The sequence below is a fragment of the Hydra vulgaris genome, chromosome 04, assembly GCF_038396675.1.
Source record: "Hydra vulgaris chromosome 04, alternate assembly HydraT2T_AEP".
Taxonomy (NCBI): Eukaryota; Metazoa; Cnidaria; class Hydrozoa; order Anthoathecata; family Hydridae; genus Hydra; species Hydra vulgaris.
Window position 1 is genome coordinate 15784090 of NC_088923.1, and position 17050 is coordinate 15801139.

The following is a 17050-nucleotide window of genomic DNA, read 5'->3' on the forward strand; positions in this document are numbered from 1 at the left end:
TCTAGATCCGCAACCCACTAGAGTAACTAGCCCCTGCAACCCACAAGAGTAACAAACACACCAACTCTTATAGATAATATTATAACTACTAATATTTTCAATAATAATATATAAATAGGTATCATAAAAACTGATATATCAGATCATTTTTCTCTATTCCTGAAACTTAATAAAACAAACCCAGAAAGAAATATAAATACCAAAAAAGTAATAAGAAAACGCATTTATAATGATACTAATATTAAATTATTTAAGACCAACTTTCATTATTGGATCGAAAAAACATAAACTTTGATGATAACGCAAATAATACTTATGAAACTTTTTTCAAAACATTTTTTTCTGTTTATGAAGTTAATTTCCCAATAATAGAAAAAACAATAACAACTAAGAATATCAATACACCCAGGATTACTAAAGGTTTTAAAAAATCATCCACAATAAAACAAAAGTTCTATACAAATTTTTAAAAACAAAAACAGCTTCAAGCAAAAATATTTATAAGAACTACAAAAAACTATTTGAAAAAATTCGCAAAAACCTGAAGAAAAATTATTATTCCCAATTATTCAATACATTTAAAAACGACGCAAAGCGCACGTGACAAATAATAAATGAAATTATTGGCAAAAAAAAATCATGCCCCGGTTTCCTGCCACAAATGCTTAGAGTTGATAACAAAAGTTTAAATGAACCAAAAACTATAGCTCGAGAGTTAAACAAATATTTCACTCATATAGGACCAACACTGTCTGAAAAAATCCCTAAGACCAAATCTTTGTTTACTGATTATCTAGAACCCTTGGATAATTGCATTTGTTCAGATGAGTTACCTTCCAAACTAATGGTGGATGAGTTTGAAAGAGCCTTCAAATCTGTTAAAAAAAAAAATTAAGCAATTGGAGCAGATCAAATTAATGGAAACGTTGTAGATTGCTTTGAACAACTTAAAGTTGTTCTTCTTAAAATCTTTAATGCTTCTATCCATAAGGAGTATTCCCAGAACAACTAAAAGTTGCAAAAATTATTCCTATTTTTGAAGAAAGGGACAAATTTGAAATCAGTAATTTCCCATCTCTGTTCCCTCCATATTTCGAAAATTCTAGATAAAATTATGTTCAACAGAATATACAAATATTTTCATGATAATGATCTTCTTTACAACAATAAATTTGGATTCAAGAAAGATAACTCAACTGAACATGCAATTATCCAATTTGTACGTGAAATATCAAAATCATTCAAAAAATCACAATATACGCTTGGAATTTTTATTGACCTATCAAATGTTTTGATACGGTCGATCGCCATATTTTAATTTATAAACTCAAATATAACGGAATAAAAAAAAAATTTAAATGGTTTAAAAGTTATCTACCTAACCAAAAATAATTTGTACCATTTAACAATGATTATCAACCCACTTTTCTTAATATAACCTGTGGAGTCCCACAAAGTTCAATTCTTGGACCTCTCCTTTTTTTAATTTTTATAAAAAACAATTTCTCCCATTAAAATTACCTCAAATCTTTATCGATCAAAAGAAATTAAAAAGAGATTTTGTTACAAAATTTTTAGGTGTTTATCTTGATGAAAACATTACTTGGAATCACTAAATTGATTATAAAAGCACAAAAGTTTCTAAAAACATGGGGATCCTATATAAATTACGAATCTATCTCAATAAGAAAGTCTTAATCTAACTTTATTACTCATTTATACATAGTTATTTAAATTATGTCAATATTGCTTGGGGAAGTACAGAAAAAAGTAAGTTGCAACGTCTTTATCTCCGTCAGAAACGCGCAATCCGTAAAATCAATTTTGCACACCGCTTCTCTTATTCGAAGCATTATTTCAATGAAATGAGAATTTTGAATATATAAGAGTTAAATGTATTTAATATTTTATGTTTTGTATATATGTGGATAAATAACTTATTCCTAGCCGTCTTCAAAGATCATTTCTCTTTTAAACCAATCAGTAAATGTATTTTGAGAAATAATAACTTTTTAAATGAATCATTTTGTCAAACAAACTTTAATTATTATTATTATTATGTATTTCGCCGATAAGAAAAGTTTACAAGTTTATGCAATACAAATATATAAATACATGGCTGGGGCAAGAAGAAGACAAGTTCTGTCTTATCACCAAGCCCCTTTAAATAAAAATGTCCATAATAAAAATACATAACAAAGTAACTAGTTAAATAAACGTTAAACAAAACGTTGCGTTAAAATAAAATAACGATAAGTAAAAACTAAAAAACATTTTACGCTATATTACAGTGTAATATATCCAAAAGTATACGAAGATTTTTTAATTAATTATTTTAATTAAATTATTTTTTTCCTAACTGGTTATAGATTTATAAACCTTTTGAATTTAAATCATAAAATAACAGATAATACACGAACAACAAACAAACAAACAAACAAAAAACATTTTTAAAAACATTTTTAGTATCTTAATGTGTCTTATATATATGTAAAGTTTATTATATCAGATAAAAAACAATGTCATAATGTGCAAATTGAAATGTATATAGAATATATATTTAAACCATATTTATAAAGAAATAGACAAACGTGATTACTCCTAATCAAAGGCTTCAGAAAAACTTTAATTCGTTGTCATTTATTAAAAGATTTTGCTTAAGTTTGTTTTTAAATTGTTTAATAGAAGAAATAGTTTTTAACTCATTATTTAATAGCGTGTTCCAAAGGTTAGGACCTCTGTTAGCAATTGAGAACTTAGTAACAGAGTAATAGGTTTTAGGTTGAACATAATTGTTTTCTGAAAATCGTGTTGGGTATAGATGATATATTTTTTCCAAAAAAGAGTTAAATAAAATAGGTGCTATTTTTTTATTAACATTAAACATAAAAATAAGAATTTGATAAAGATTTAGTTGAAATACGTTGAGAATATTAAATTTAATGAATAGAGGTTTAGTGTGTGAGAAACGATCTACATTTCCAATAATTCTTAAAGCATGCTTTTGTTTAATTAATAGTTTATTTATTTTAGTTACGTTAGTGCTACACCAGGCAACGTTTGCATAACTTAGGTAGCTATGAATATATGAAAAATAAATGTATTTTAAACAGGTTTGATTTAATAACTGCTTAGCTTTGTAAAGTAGACCAATATTTTTCGAAATTTTATTTTGAATTATATTTATGTGCTCCTTCCAACTCACATTTTCATCAATAACAACACCAAGAAATAACAATGAACGCTCTCTTATTATACAAGAGTTATTTACAACTAAAATTGGAAGATTTAATGGGATGAGTCTCTTTTCATGAAGACGATGGAAGAAAGTATATTTTGTTTTTTTTATGTTTATGGATAATTTATTTGCTATAAACCATTCACTTAGTTTTGCAAGCTCTTTGTTTACTGTTTCAAATAAAGAATTAATATCCTTATCAGAATAAAATAAGTTGGTGTCGTCTGCAAATAGGATTGAATTTAAGATACTTGAAAATTTATTTAAGTCATTTTTATAAATGAGGAATAAAAGGGGCCCTAAAATTGATCCTTGTGGGACGCCGCAGGAAATTGTCGCTAAATCCGTTTTACTATCATTAAACGAGATGTACTGTTTCCTGTTTGCTAGATAACTTTTAAACCATGCTAAGTTATAACTTATGATACCATAATTTTTAAGTTTGTGCACGAGAATATTATGATCCACCGTATCAAAAGCCTTACTTAGATCAATAAAGACGCCTAAAGTAAATTTGTTTTCATCAAAAGCTTTAAATATTTCGTGAACTAGATGAATGATTGCATGATCGGTTGAATGGCCAGATTTAAACTCAAATTGTTTATCGTAAAAAATTTTATTATTAGTTAAAAAAGAAAACAGTCTGTTGTACATAACACGTTCTAAAATCTTGGAAAAGCAGGTAAGAATTGAGATTGGTCTGTAGTTTGAGACATCAGAAGGATCACCTGTTTTATAGATTGGTGTAACCTTTGCACATTTTAAGTTTTCAGGAAAAACTCCGTGTTTTAAAGATGAATTAAAAATATGTAAAAGTGGTATTTTTATAAAACTTATTGATTTAATAATGACAATACTTCTGACATCATCAGCACCCGAACTTTTATTAGGTTTTAGTAAAGAAACTGAGTTTAATAATTCATCTTCTGTAAGTTCATGATTAGACATGACAGATTTATTTGGTGTTAGGTATGAACGAAAGTTTGTCTGAGGTGGTCCTATTTTAGAGGCTAAATTCGAACCTACATTGACAAAAAAGTTATTAAGTGTTTCTGCAACTAATGATTTATTTACAATTAAGTTATTATTAATTTTAAGATTAGTTGGAAGTGCATTTCGGTCCAGATTTTTCTTGCCAATTATCTCTTTAATAATGTTCCATGTTTTTTGTGTACTGTTGTTTTTCTTTAATTTTTCAGAATAATAGTTTTTTTTTGAGCGTTTTAGAACAAATTCAAATAAACGTTTATAAATTTTATAAGTAGTTTCATTTACCAAAGTTCTTTTTTTAAGAAACTTACAATATAATTGTTGTTTAATTTTGGAAGATTTAAGGATTCCCTTCGTTATCCATGGGTTTAAAAGCGTTTTCGATTTGACTAATTTAGTAATTTTAGGGAATGCTTCATTATAATGAGTAAGAAATTCAGTTAAGAAGATATCGTAGGCTTCATTGGCATTTTGATTTTTTAGCGTCTCGTTCCAATTTACACACGATATAAGATAATGAAAATATTTTATGGATGTATCATTTATAATTCGTGTTGTAACTTTTTTTTTATAAGCATCAAGCTGAATGCATTTATTTGATATTATAAAAATCGGAAAGTGATCCGAAATGTCCGTTTTAAATATTCCAGTTTTAATTTTTGTATTGATAAATTCATTAGTTATAATTTGGTCTATTGACGTTGCACTACCGCTAGTCACACGCGTAGGTTTATTTATTATTGGAATGTATCCACTTTGAAAACTGACATTAAAGAATTTATTCGTTTGTTTATTTACGTCATAATCCAAAATATTAAGGTTAATGTCACCCACGAAATAAACACTTTTATTCAAGTTCAATTTATTTTCAATTAAATTTTTAATGTGATCTTTAAACGCATTAATATTTCCTGATGGTGGTCTGTAAAACGCATGCACGAGAGGCTTTATTAATGATTTCCACACATAATGACTCATAATCATTTGTGATTGAACTTAAATTTGAATTAAATTTTAATAATAATGAATTCTTAATAAACATACATAAACCCCCGCCTTCCTTGCCCAGGTCTCTAATTTGGTGGACTATATTGTAATTGGGTATTTGGAAATATGAATCGTTCTCAACATTTTTGTCTTGACATCATGTTTCACTAAGACAAATAATTTGAAAATTAATTTTAATTTTATATAGAAACTGTTTTAATGATTCAAAATTTTTTTTTAATTTCCTAATATTAATATGAAGAATTGAAAATGAGTTATCATCCATTCCTTTGGTAATGTCTTTTGAGTATGGGTTATAATATAATGGGCTAATATTTTTAATTAGTTCATCATCATTATAAAAATTAATATCAGGATCAGAATTGCGATTTAAAAGGATTGAATTTTTAATTTTAAATGTTTTAAATTCAAAGTTTGACGAATCACTTTCCTCAGCCATTTTAAATAAGAGTAATTTTAAGAACAAAAAATATAAAAATTTAAAGAATTTAATTGATGGCACTCGTTTTCCTAAATTCCTTTATAATTAATTTATCATATACAACAATACAACATTTATCGTTTGTCCTGTGCAACTTTCTCTCTTCAAAAAGCTTTTTCCGTATCAACGCTGTTTTAATTGAATAATCTTCGTTAATAAATATTCCGGAGCCTTTAAGTTTGTTCGCATTTTTTAGTATTTTTATCTTATCTTTATAGTCAAGTAATTTTATCACAATTGTTCTTGGCTTATTTAAATCAGGTTTACCTGTCCGATGGGCTCTTTCTATATTTACTCCAGCTACATTAATCAATTATGTATTACCTATCGAGCGCCACACCTTTGGAATAAAATTGTTTTGCCGAATTTTAATTTTGAAGTATCTATTACTTTTTGCCTTTTTAAAAAAAAAAATTGAAAAACCTCATTCTTTCATTAGATACTATATTGAGTTATTACGAGTAGTAAAAGTTAAAATTATATTTTTTATTTTTTGTTATTTTTTATATACATGTTTACGTTTATAGAAGCTTGTTCCTACTTATTTTATTTATTGTCTCATACTTTTTACATTTTAATTTATGTTGGTTTACTCTTGTATAAAACTCTGATGAGAAGATTCTCTTGAGCTTTCTTCAGACAGATTATTTATCTTGCAATTTTGTAAAAGTTTAATACTTTTTTTCTTTTTTTTAGCTTTATATTTGTTAAATACTTATTTAAGGTTCTGACGACAAAATCCTTGCAATCTTCTTTCAGATACCTTGTTTATATTTGTTTTATTTTCTATCATTATAAGTTTATATTATTATCTTTATTATTGGTTATATAAAGCTGTTGAACGACTAACAAATGTAAAACAAAAATAAATATATTAGAAAAAAAGAATGAGCTTAAGAAGTTTTTTTTCAGTATTTAGTTTCGATCTTGAGTTTAGCTATACGTGTGTTACCTACTGAAGTTTCGCCTTATTTTTAAATTTACATGCAACATAATTCACTTTATGAAATGTTGATTTTTCATATGAATGTACATAAATTATTAATTTTCTCCTCAGTTGTTTCATCCAGTAGAGTTAGATTAAATTTAAATAGGGAAAGTCGGGTAGCCCCGAACGGTGGGTAACTCCGGACACTTGTTGTACAGTTAAAACTTAAGAAGCTATATGGCTTTAAGTACTATAAAAACATTATTTGAGTGAAAATATGGCATATGCAAAATATCTATCATTATATGTCGTAGCGGTTGTCTGGGAGTGCAAGGTATTGTGTCCCGATACCAGAAGAAAGATTTTAATGTAAACTAGTAACTTTTTATTGATTAAAGAGACATTTTTATTTACAATGTTTTTTTTTAAATGTGTTGAGACATTCCATTGCTAAATAGTTATACATTAAATCGAGGGTATACTGCCAGAACGGACTAAGTCGTTTTTCATTGTTTTGAGATAATGGCAATTTAATGAAAAAATATTTTTTCATGCAATGGTGTATATTTCCCATTGTATATTTGAGGATGATCAATAACTTGGTATGATATAGAATATAAGGTTTGGTGCGTTTTGGATGTGACAAAGCATATAATAATGAGTGTTAACATATTATAATGCATATAATAATGATGTTGACAAAGCATATAACAATATTGTTGACTTAACTCAAAACCAACAAAAAATGACTTTGTGCATTCTGGCAGTAAACCCTCGATATTTGTGTCACACTGGTCAAAAAAGAGGTAAAATTAGTGTCACACTGGTCAAAAAAGAGGTAAAATTAAAAAATGACTTAGTGCATTCTGGCAGTAAACCCTTGATATTTGTGTCACACTGGTCAAAAAAGAGGTAAAATAAAAAAGAGGTTAAACTATGTGTCAGGGCTCCCCTCCAATTTTGAAACATGCCTTTTTTTCCAAAATTTTGTCTATTATGTTTGTATATTATTAAGGTACACAATAATTATTTTTTTGTTTCTAATTCAATTGATAAATGTTTATACTTTAAAAAAAGTCTTTTGACACTTTGTTTTCTGTTAGTACATGTGTACAATTTATTTTTTATTAAAGCGTTCGGGGCTACACGACTTTTTTCTATCTATTGTGCTAATATTCAAAAGAAAACAAAGAACTCAAAACAGAAAATTTTTTTCTATACTAAAACACATCTTTAGTCTCTAGAGATGTGTTTAACGATAAGAAATGCATAATTACTGGCAATTTGGTATATTGGCTTTAATAACTTTGTTTTGTGTGAAGTGAAATTCATGTTCTTCATGGTCTTCGTTGCTCATATATATATATATATATATATATATATATATATATATATATATATATATATATATATATATATATATATATATATATATATATATATATATATATATATATATATAAAACGCTGTATATGAAATTTATACATATTGTATCATAGTTGTTGAGAAGAAATTAGTGATGATGTGAAAAGAAAAAGCATTGGGGGAAAAAAATGCAACTATTTATGTCTAATAAATTTTATTTACATTACATTGTTTTTAATTATTCAAATATAGTTTAGCAATTTAACCCACTTGATAAAAGTTTATCAGAACTCCTTGAACAAATTCGTTATAAAGCACTACAATTTTTAAATTTTGAACAAAATTTATATGTATTACATTAAATAATTACTTATTTCTGCATTGCTCGATGAAAAATCTGAAACATATAAGGTAAAAGTTGTAGACTTTTCTGTTTTTACAAATAAAAACTAATGCAAATATTGTTGAATTAAGATGGCACAACGCCATCGCCCAGTTTAGCAACAATAACATTGTATTAGTCATGAAATATTTTTTTTCTTTCATAACTATTCCAAAAGCATACTCGGTTATAACTAATGGAAGATGAAGAATTACTAACGACATAGAAATCAGTAAAATAGTTCTAGAAACCTCTTTTTCTAGTAAAACGTTTCTCTGAATTTGAACGTTGTTGCTTTTCAGTAACTTTTTGGATCTGTATAATAGTGAAATATTGATTCCAGTGACGATTGATAAAACTAGAGTTCTATGGCCTCCTATAGTAAAGAAGAGAACAGATTGTTGAAACGTGTCTATTGAAGTTTCTATAAAACTATACCACAAACCAAATGCAAGGCTTGTAAAAGCACAACCAACTAAGCAAGGTAATAAGTAACCACGACGACCATGCCACGATATTTTTTTGTTAAACACAATAATAAAACGGTTGATTGATATCAGTAAGATAAAAGAACTTGAAATACCATTTAGAAATATGTTCCAAAACCAAATTATAGACAAATGGAAGCAAACTACTTGCTCGAAAATGTTTATTATCAATACAGGAGTAAGAAATTGTACAAAAGCTACTAATAAATCAACAAGAGATAAAGATATTACCAATTTTTCGTACGTTGTGTACTTCTTTATAGACCTAGCTCTATATAGGCCTATTACAAGTATGAAATTAAAAAAAAATCCAATCACCGCACTAATCACAAGCCCTATAGCAAGAGTTGTGCTGGCTACTCCTTTCGCGGATAGTGAATACTTATAACGGCAAAACGTACTGTTGTATGTAATCATTTTGGTAACAATTTTATTTTTAACAAGTCGTTATCAAGTATTAGTATGATCATCAATTATCTAATTTAATATACTAGAGATTATGATCAATGTAATCTGGAGTTTGTTAAAATTTACACAATAATTTGTGCCAAAATTTATTTCAAAGATTGTGTAAATTTTACGTGCTACTTTTTGAATTTTACATTTATTTGTTACATAATCAACGAAATTTGTAAGATTTCTCAGAGCAGATCACTTTTAATTTTTATTGTGATTATCTTATCGTGATCAGAATCTCATAAATAATTGAAAATAAAATTAATTATTAACTCGCTGCTTTTTTTCTTAATATCTTGACTCCATGTTATGCCAATAGATTTTATCAGGTTTTGAGCATGAAAACAATTGTTTATACTGACTCTCATAAACTCTGAGGAATTTTTTAAAGATTTTTATCTTTTTCTTTTTTTGTTTGTAAAAAAAAAAAACTTTTTATTTTATTTTAAACTGGACTCAAATATGATAATCAGTTGATATAGATTATGTGTTATTTCTAACCTGCGTGCACCCACAGATGTTATAGTTTGTTAAACTTATAGTTAATATTAAATATATATATATATATATATATATATATATATATATATATATATATATATATATATATATATATATATATATATAATATATATATATATATAATATATATATATATATAATATATATATATATAATTTTTCTAAATTTTTCAATACCTGGTCATAGATACAAAATTATTCTGAAAATTTTAGCTCAATGATTTGCAAATTTCGCTTTTTACTATCATTTTAGTAAATCAATACTATTTACATACAATATTATTGCAAGAATATTTTAACCACATAACATCAAATTCTTTAATATTTTTTTCTCAATAAATAAAAGTTCGCTTTTCCTTTGTAGAGTTATAAAAAAATTCAGAAAAAAAAAAAATTTGAAAGATCAATTCTTGGAAACGTCACGAAATTTAAATTTCTACAAAATTTCTGAAAATATCATGACAACGATTTCTGAAAATTTTTTAAACAGCGATTTTTAAAAAAGGTATTAAAATCAAAATTTCTTCTAGTATTTTAGCAAGCTAGCCAGAAAAAAATAAAGTGTCTAAATAAAAATTATAAAACCGTGTGACATAGAGGGCACGCGACTAGGTTGATTATCTCTCCCTCAAAAGCTCTGTGCTTGCATACTCTACACATCCAGAACTGATACTCTAATAACGGACGACCACTAGCTATACATACACTAAATTTCACATCGCAAGCGGGACATGTAGAACACCTTTAGTATAGAAAAAAAGAAATTACAAAATTAAAAAGTGTAAAGTGCTCTACTTAACATAAGTAAATTAAAAAACTTTCTGACCAATCAGGTATTCGAGTACTGCAACTTGTGCACTCCATTTGATTTGATCGTCCGTCTTTGGGATTGTGCCTAAAAAAAAGTTGAAAAAAACATTTACATACAGATTTAAACAATTCTTTATTTTTTTAGCTTCTTTAAAACTATTTTTAGTAAAAAGTGCCTCGTAAAAATCTTTAAAGCAAGCTCTTCATATTGATTCCTTTGTTCTTCAGTGAGGCTTTCTAGCAATTCTAGCTTGATAAATGACTAAAAATTAAATAAAAAATAATTCTAAATTTACAGACCTAGTAATAAAATTCACCTATACAAAATTTACAAAGTGTATAAATTCACCTATACGGTCAAAAAGCTTATTTATAAAATTACCTTGGAGCATACATCAAAAGCTTCATTGGCACAAGCGATTAACGCTATTAATGAATGAGCATCCACCGGGTCAATAATGTCGTCATAATCACGCAAATGCATCACCTAGAATTTTAAACATTTTTAGACGTAACTAAATTCGTTGAAAACCTACCCGAACGAAACTACAATCATAAATACATTGTTTCTTAGATATATCAAATAAAAAAGAAGAAATCGTAAATAAATCGTATACATTTACGATCCCTTTTTAAAAAGTATAATATACCGTTTTAAGTGCACTTGATGGATAACCTTCATAAAGTTGTCGTTGTGCAAGTAAGTAAAAATGGAAAGCCTGAAAATAGTTAAAAAATACTTTTTCTAGAAAAATAATGGGGAGATACACCTACAGGTAGAGACAACAGCGGGGGGAAATTGTGGTAATGTATTTAAAAAACAACGCACTGCTAAGTTTTAAAAACATGAAAAAACTTCAAAGTTTTTTCATGTTTTTAAAACACTCGACAGTTACCCCATTATATTTAGAAGTACACATAATTTTATAAAACTTTTTTCAGTTTTTATTGACAAGAATTTAAATGGTTATCAAATTAATTCTTATTTTAATTTATTATATATTTTTTAGATTATATAAATATTTGCAAATGAAATACTAATAGATATTAATTTAATCGACCAAAAATTAAAAAGTTAATTACAGATTGTTCAGAAGTAGATTTAAAAACACGTGTACAAATATCAATATTTAAAGTGGTATCTGTTAGCTGTATAATATTTAAAATGGTTTCTGTTAGCTGTACAACATTTTTGGGTGTGTTTAGCCAAAGCATTTAACCTCAACCAATTTCATGCACAACTTGCATTTGATAACCAACTTTTTTACATTTACTCACTGTGTACACATACATGAGTTAAAAGCATATACATGCGTATATGCTTTTAAATCATGTATATGTGTATATCCAACAAGTTAATTACATAACCAAGGCCATTAATTTATGTTATATGCTAAAAACTAAAACTGTAGCTGTAGTTTTTCTCCCATCCAGAATCAAATAGTTTTGATGGGATTGAGATCAGGTGGAATTGCACAGTATGGTATAGCATGGTATGCAATATTACAATGTTCTCACTGAACCAGTGAGATTTATTTCATGATCTACTGCGCTGCGTATTTCTAGCTTTTGTTATAAAAAAATGTTTGCTAGTAGATTTCAGCTGATTCTTTATCTGTCTGGATTTCTAATATGTAAAAACTTGTTTTTACATATTAGGTTAATACATAACCTAATATGTAAAAAATTGGTTATTACATAATCAATTTTTTGCAACAAAACATTTTAAAAAGTGATTTGTTACAAAATCTTTTGAATAACTTACTGCTGAACTATTCCTCACAACTTAACTTGATCCGTCACAAAAAGAACTATTATTTTCAGACAGAATAAGAATAATACAGAAATTGTTTTTTAAATACAGCTAGCTGATGGTGTGGCGAGATCACTCACTCATCCTATGAGAAAAATGCATAATGCATAACCACAGAACAACAACGTAAATCATATTATGGAATGCACCCGTTGTAATCATATCTATTATATCAGAGAATATAATACTTAATTGTGAAGAAAGATTTTAAAAAGGGTTAATAAATAAATTATTTCTTATTTTATTTTCAATAAAATAATAAGTAATTTATTCATCAATAACATACTTTATTTCCTGCATTTCAGAGCAAAAAATTGTATTAACATGAAAAATAAGGCAGCAAATGTAAAATGAATGAAATGAGGTTAAAAAAAAGATTGTGGTAATAAGAAACAGGTGATTTTCATTATTTAGAGGTAAAATCAAAAGATAAAAAATAAGTAAAAATAAGTAAAAAAAAGAAGTGTCAGTGTGGTATTTCAAATTTTTTTAAATGAATTTAAAATATTTGAAATATTAATATCACTGATAGTAAAAATATTAAACTACTATTTTGAAGTTTTAGTTTATAAGTTTATAAGTTTTGGAGTATAAAACTCATAGCATACTAATATTGAAATTTTTTGCTGCAAAGCAAAAGTCAATTTCAGGTGCTTCAACACAATAATTTTATACTTTTGAATTTTTGATAACTCCTTGTAGAGCAATTTATCTGTTTATTGAAATCAAATTTAGCATACAAATACTTCTTGAACTTGATACCAAATTTATTTAGATATTAAAAAACTAAAAAGATTTTTTTTGTTGAAAAAGCTAGTTTTATTTAAAAAAATAATCACAAACCTCAGCTCCTCTCCAAGCATTATCAACTAATAAAGAATCTCCTTTTGACATAAAATCTTCTTCTAAGAGACCAGCTAGAGCTGAATATGATTTCCCTTTTTCCAATGCATCTTTGGACGCATTTTCCTTCATTAGATTATGGTAAGACTCTACCTAAATATATGCCAAAATATTTTAACAAAAAACTAAAAATCATAAAAAAAAATTAGTGTAAAATACTCACAAGTAATCCTCCCAGTACATACAGCTTTTTTGCTCTCATAGGATGAGTGCGTGATTTTGCCACACCATCAGCTAGCTATATATAAAAAACAATCTCTGTATTATTTTAAATAAAAATTTCTCTATTATTCTTATTAAAGCACTGTAATTCAAAAACAAACTTTATGGGAATTGTTAAATTAATTGTTTTGATAAAAGTTAGGCTTGTATTTAAATGGTCAGTATCTTAATTAAATGGTCAGTAATTTAATTAAAATGGTCTAATTTTTGGTCTTTTATTTAATGGTCAAAACCTTACTCTTATTTATTTTTGACCATTTTACCAAACTTATAATCAATATATTATATAATATATCCATTACAATATACAAATATATTGCAAGTAAATTATAATTTGATTATTAAATATATACAATATTGATGTTAGTGTTATAAACTTATTGACAATGATGTATTGGTTTTATTGATAATCATGACAATGAGTGATCAACCGAAATTCTGTTTCGGTTTTGGTCAAAATTCCAATTTAAACCAATACCAAAATTTCAGTTACGGTACTTTTTATAAATTTGGTAAAAACCGAAATTTTGGTTGAAAAACATACTGAAAACCAATATTTATCTTATTTAGAAAAACAGTTATTTTTAAGAATTTTCACAAAATATTTTGAGAACTTTCACAAAATACCTCAAAAAAATCTTGTTTTGCAGAGAAAATCTGCCCATTGTTAAATTTTGCTATTAACTTATATTGCCGACTTATGTATTAAATCTTAATTTGGGATACATGCGTAATTAATTTTAACATAATATAAGTATAAAAAAACAACAAATGTAAAATTGCATTTTTAAATAAATTTTTTTAATAAAATAAATTTTGAATAGCCGAAATTTTGGTATCGGTTTCGGTAAAATATTTGCCGAAATTTTGTTTTTGGCACCAAATTCAAGTACCCAAAATTTCGGTTTATTTCAGTTTCGGCTTTTTTTCTGTTTCAGTAGATCATTAATGACGACGAGTAAGCAGAAAAATTAATAAAAGCTTGAGCCACAATCAATCAATTGGTTGGTTTTAAACAATCAAGAAAAGTGTTGAACTCAAGAAGAGAAGCTCTCTCCACGATATCTACTTTACACTTGTAATGTTTGGAGTCTAGTTTCTAAAACATAAATTATTTTTTTACCTATCCATTGCCATTTATAATACATGCTCTGAAATGTTACATAGTATACATAAACTATTGATTGACTTTTGAAAATTTTTTAAATGTTTAGACATTACTTTTTTATAGAAACTTGTTACTATAAATAAATTTTGATAATAAATAAAATTATTATCACTTTATTAAATAATAGTGTCATTTTAGTATTATTGTTGTTGGTGTTTACTCTAAACTTGATTTCAAAAAATAAAACAAAATTAATACAAAAATACCAGTAATTAGAAAATCTGTACAGAGTATTATTTATTTTTCTAAATACTCATATTGATTACTTTTAATAAAATAATACTTCACTTGATAAATAATTTTATAGAATTGTTCAGTTCCAATTTGCCTACCTCAGCAGCTATTGTTAGAGTAGTGGCATTGCAATCAAGAGGACTAAGATTTCATGCTAACTCTAGCATTAAAATCAACACTGGTTAGGAAGAAATGAAAACTTCCACATTAAATCCATTGTGCTGTGACAAATAAATTAGTGAAATTAATTAAAAAATTATGTAAAATTGTAGAATTTTTTTATTATATAGAATTAATTTAATTTCTTTGTTCATTGTCATGACAAAGAAATTAAATGCCAGTATTTCTACAATTTTACAGTTTACAGTTGAATACTGTTATAGTGGAACAATCTGATATGAAGAATGTGAAAAACAAAACAAAAGATAATAAAATAAAAAAACCTGAAAAAGAAGCTTGGCAGCATCCACAAAATGATTTGCTTTTCTGTATAGTTCGATTGCATCTAATATTCTGTTTTTTTCTAATAAGTGAGTAGCATACTTTGAAAGAAGACCACTAATTTCATTGTGTTTGTGTTCTTTGGCTAGTTTTACTGCAAGATCCCATTGATTTAGAATGACACATGTCTCTATTGCCAGATTAATTTGGTTGCATTTCATATATGCCATCACAGCATCTTCACATAAGCCAACAGCACCAAGCTTATCCCCAATCGGCTGAAAAAGTTATAATCAATTACCTAAGTTTTTTAAAATGAGATTTTAAACACTCGAGTAATAGGTAATTGATGAATTAATGGTGCAGTAGTAAAAAACACTTGCTTCATAAGTAGTATGAGTTCTAACCCTAACACATCCCTAATAGAAGCAAGTTCAATCAGGGATATTTTTTCTTTGTACTACAGACTTGTTTGTTAAGTATCATTAAAAAATTCAAAATATCTGATTTTAATTGTAATTTTTTATTTTTAAAAATAGCATTCATTAAATAATTTTAAAAGACCATTATTTTATTGTAAATTATATCTTAGAAAAAAATAAAAAAAACTTATTTATACCTTTAGTAGTTTATGATTATCTGGCAGCTGCTTTGCAAAATTAGACATGCCGTTATAATCTTCTAGCATATAATAACATTCAATAATCCTGTCTTCATTTCTTCCTTCTGTATAATACTGGATGGCATTTGCCCATTTTTGTCTATCACAATAGTAGTCTCCAATGGCATTCCAAGCTTTCTCCAGCAAAGTATCATCTTTATTTATATAAAAAATAATATATATATATATATATAAATAATATATATATATATAAATAATATATATATATAAAAATAATATATATATATATAAATATACACACACACACATGCAGTGATGAATAGACCTATTTTTAATTAGTCCCTAAAAAGGGAGACTGAAAATAATGATTTAGCTAATATTGGTTGCCTGCTAAAATTTTAAGTTGTCCACTTTTTTTTTTAATGTTTATCATAAAAATGCTTTTATTTCAAGTAGATAACTTTTTAAATAATTTTGATATATATTATTCTAACCTGAAACATAATATCTTCAGAAACATAATTTTAATGCATATTATTCTAACCAAAAAGCAATAAATATGAACATACTATCAATTTTGTATTCAAAAACTAAGCTTTCTTTTGATGGTTGAAAAATGCAGATTTTCTAATTTTATATTAAAATATTAATATATTTTTTAAATCATATTTTGATTAGGTATTATATGTGAATAAATATTATATTTTATGTATAACTTCTGAAATAAGAATTTCCTTCATGAGATTTAAAGTGCAAAAGATATTTATACTTTCAAAACTATATATATATATATATATATATATATATATATATATATATATATATATATATATATATATATATATATATATATATATATATATATATATATATATATATATTAGGGTGTCCCAAAAAACAACATTTTTGAAAATAATCTGCTCTCACCCCCTAAATGTGTTCTATCTCCTACAAAAACACTAGGTTGAAAATTTTTTTG

The 17050-nt window shown here is 26.1% G+C and overlaps 1 protein-coding gene across 1 annotated transcript in view; it reads right to left on the reverse strand.

Moving 5' to 3' along the window:
* Positions 1 to 10422: 10422 nt before the first annotated feature.
* The window catches only part of LOC100208734 (WD repeat-containing protein 35), a 65649-nt gene continuing 59021 nt past the window's right edge, over positions 10423 to 17050 (reverse strand). Inside the window, exons 26-34 of the mRNA XM_065795577.1 lie at positions 16069 to 16265; positions 15452 to 15727; positions 13548 to 13622; positions 13325 to 13477; positions 11319 to 11387; positions 11051 to 11155; positions 10845 to 10930; positions 10685 to 10753; positions 10423 to 10600 (exon numbers count right to left, since the gene is read on the reverse strand). Coding sequence (XP_065651649.1) covers positions 10435 to 10600; positions 10685 to 10753; positions 10845 to 10930; positions 11051 to 11155; positions 11319 to 11387; positions 13325 to 13477; positions 13548 to 13622; positions 15452 to 15727; positions 16069 to 16265 — 1196 coding nt within the window. The 3' untranslated portion in view covers positions 10423 to 10434. The remainder of the gene's footprint in view (positions 10601 to 10684; positions 10754 to 10844; positions 10931 to 11050; positions 11156 to 11318; positions 11388 to 13324; positions 13478 to 13547; positions 13623 to 15451; positions 15728 to 16068; positions 16266 to 17050) is intronic.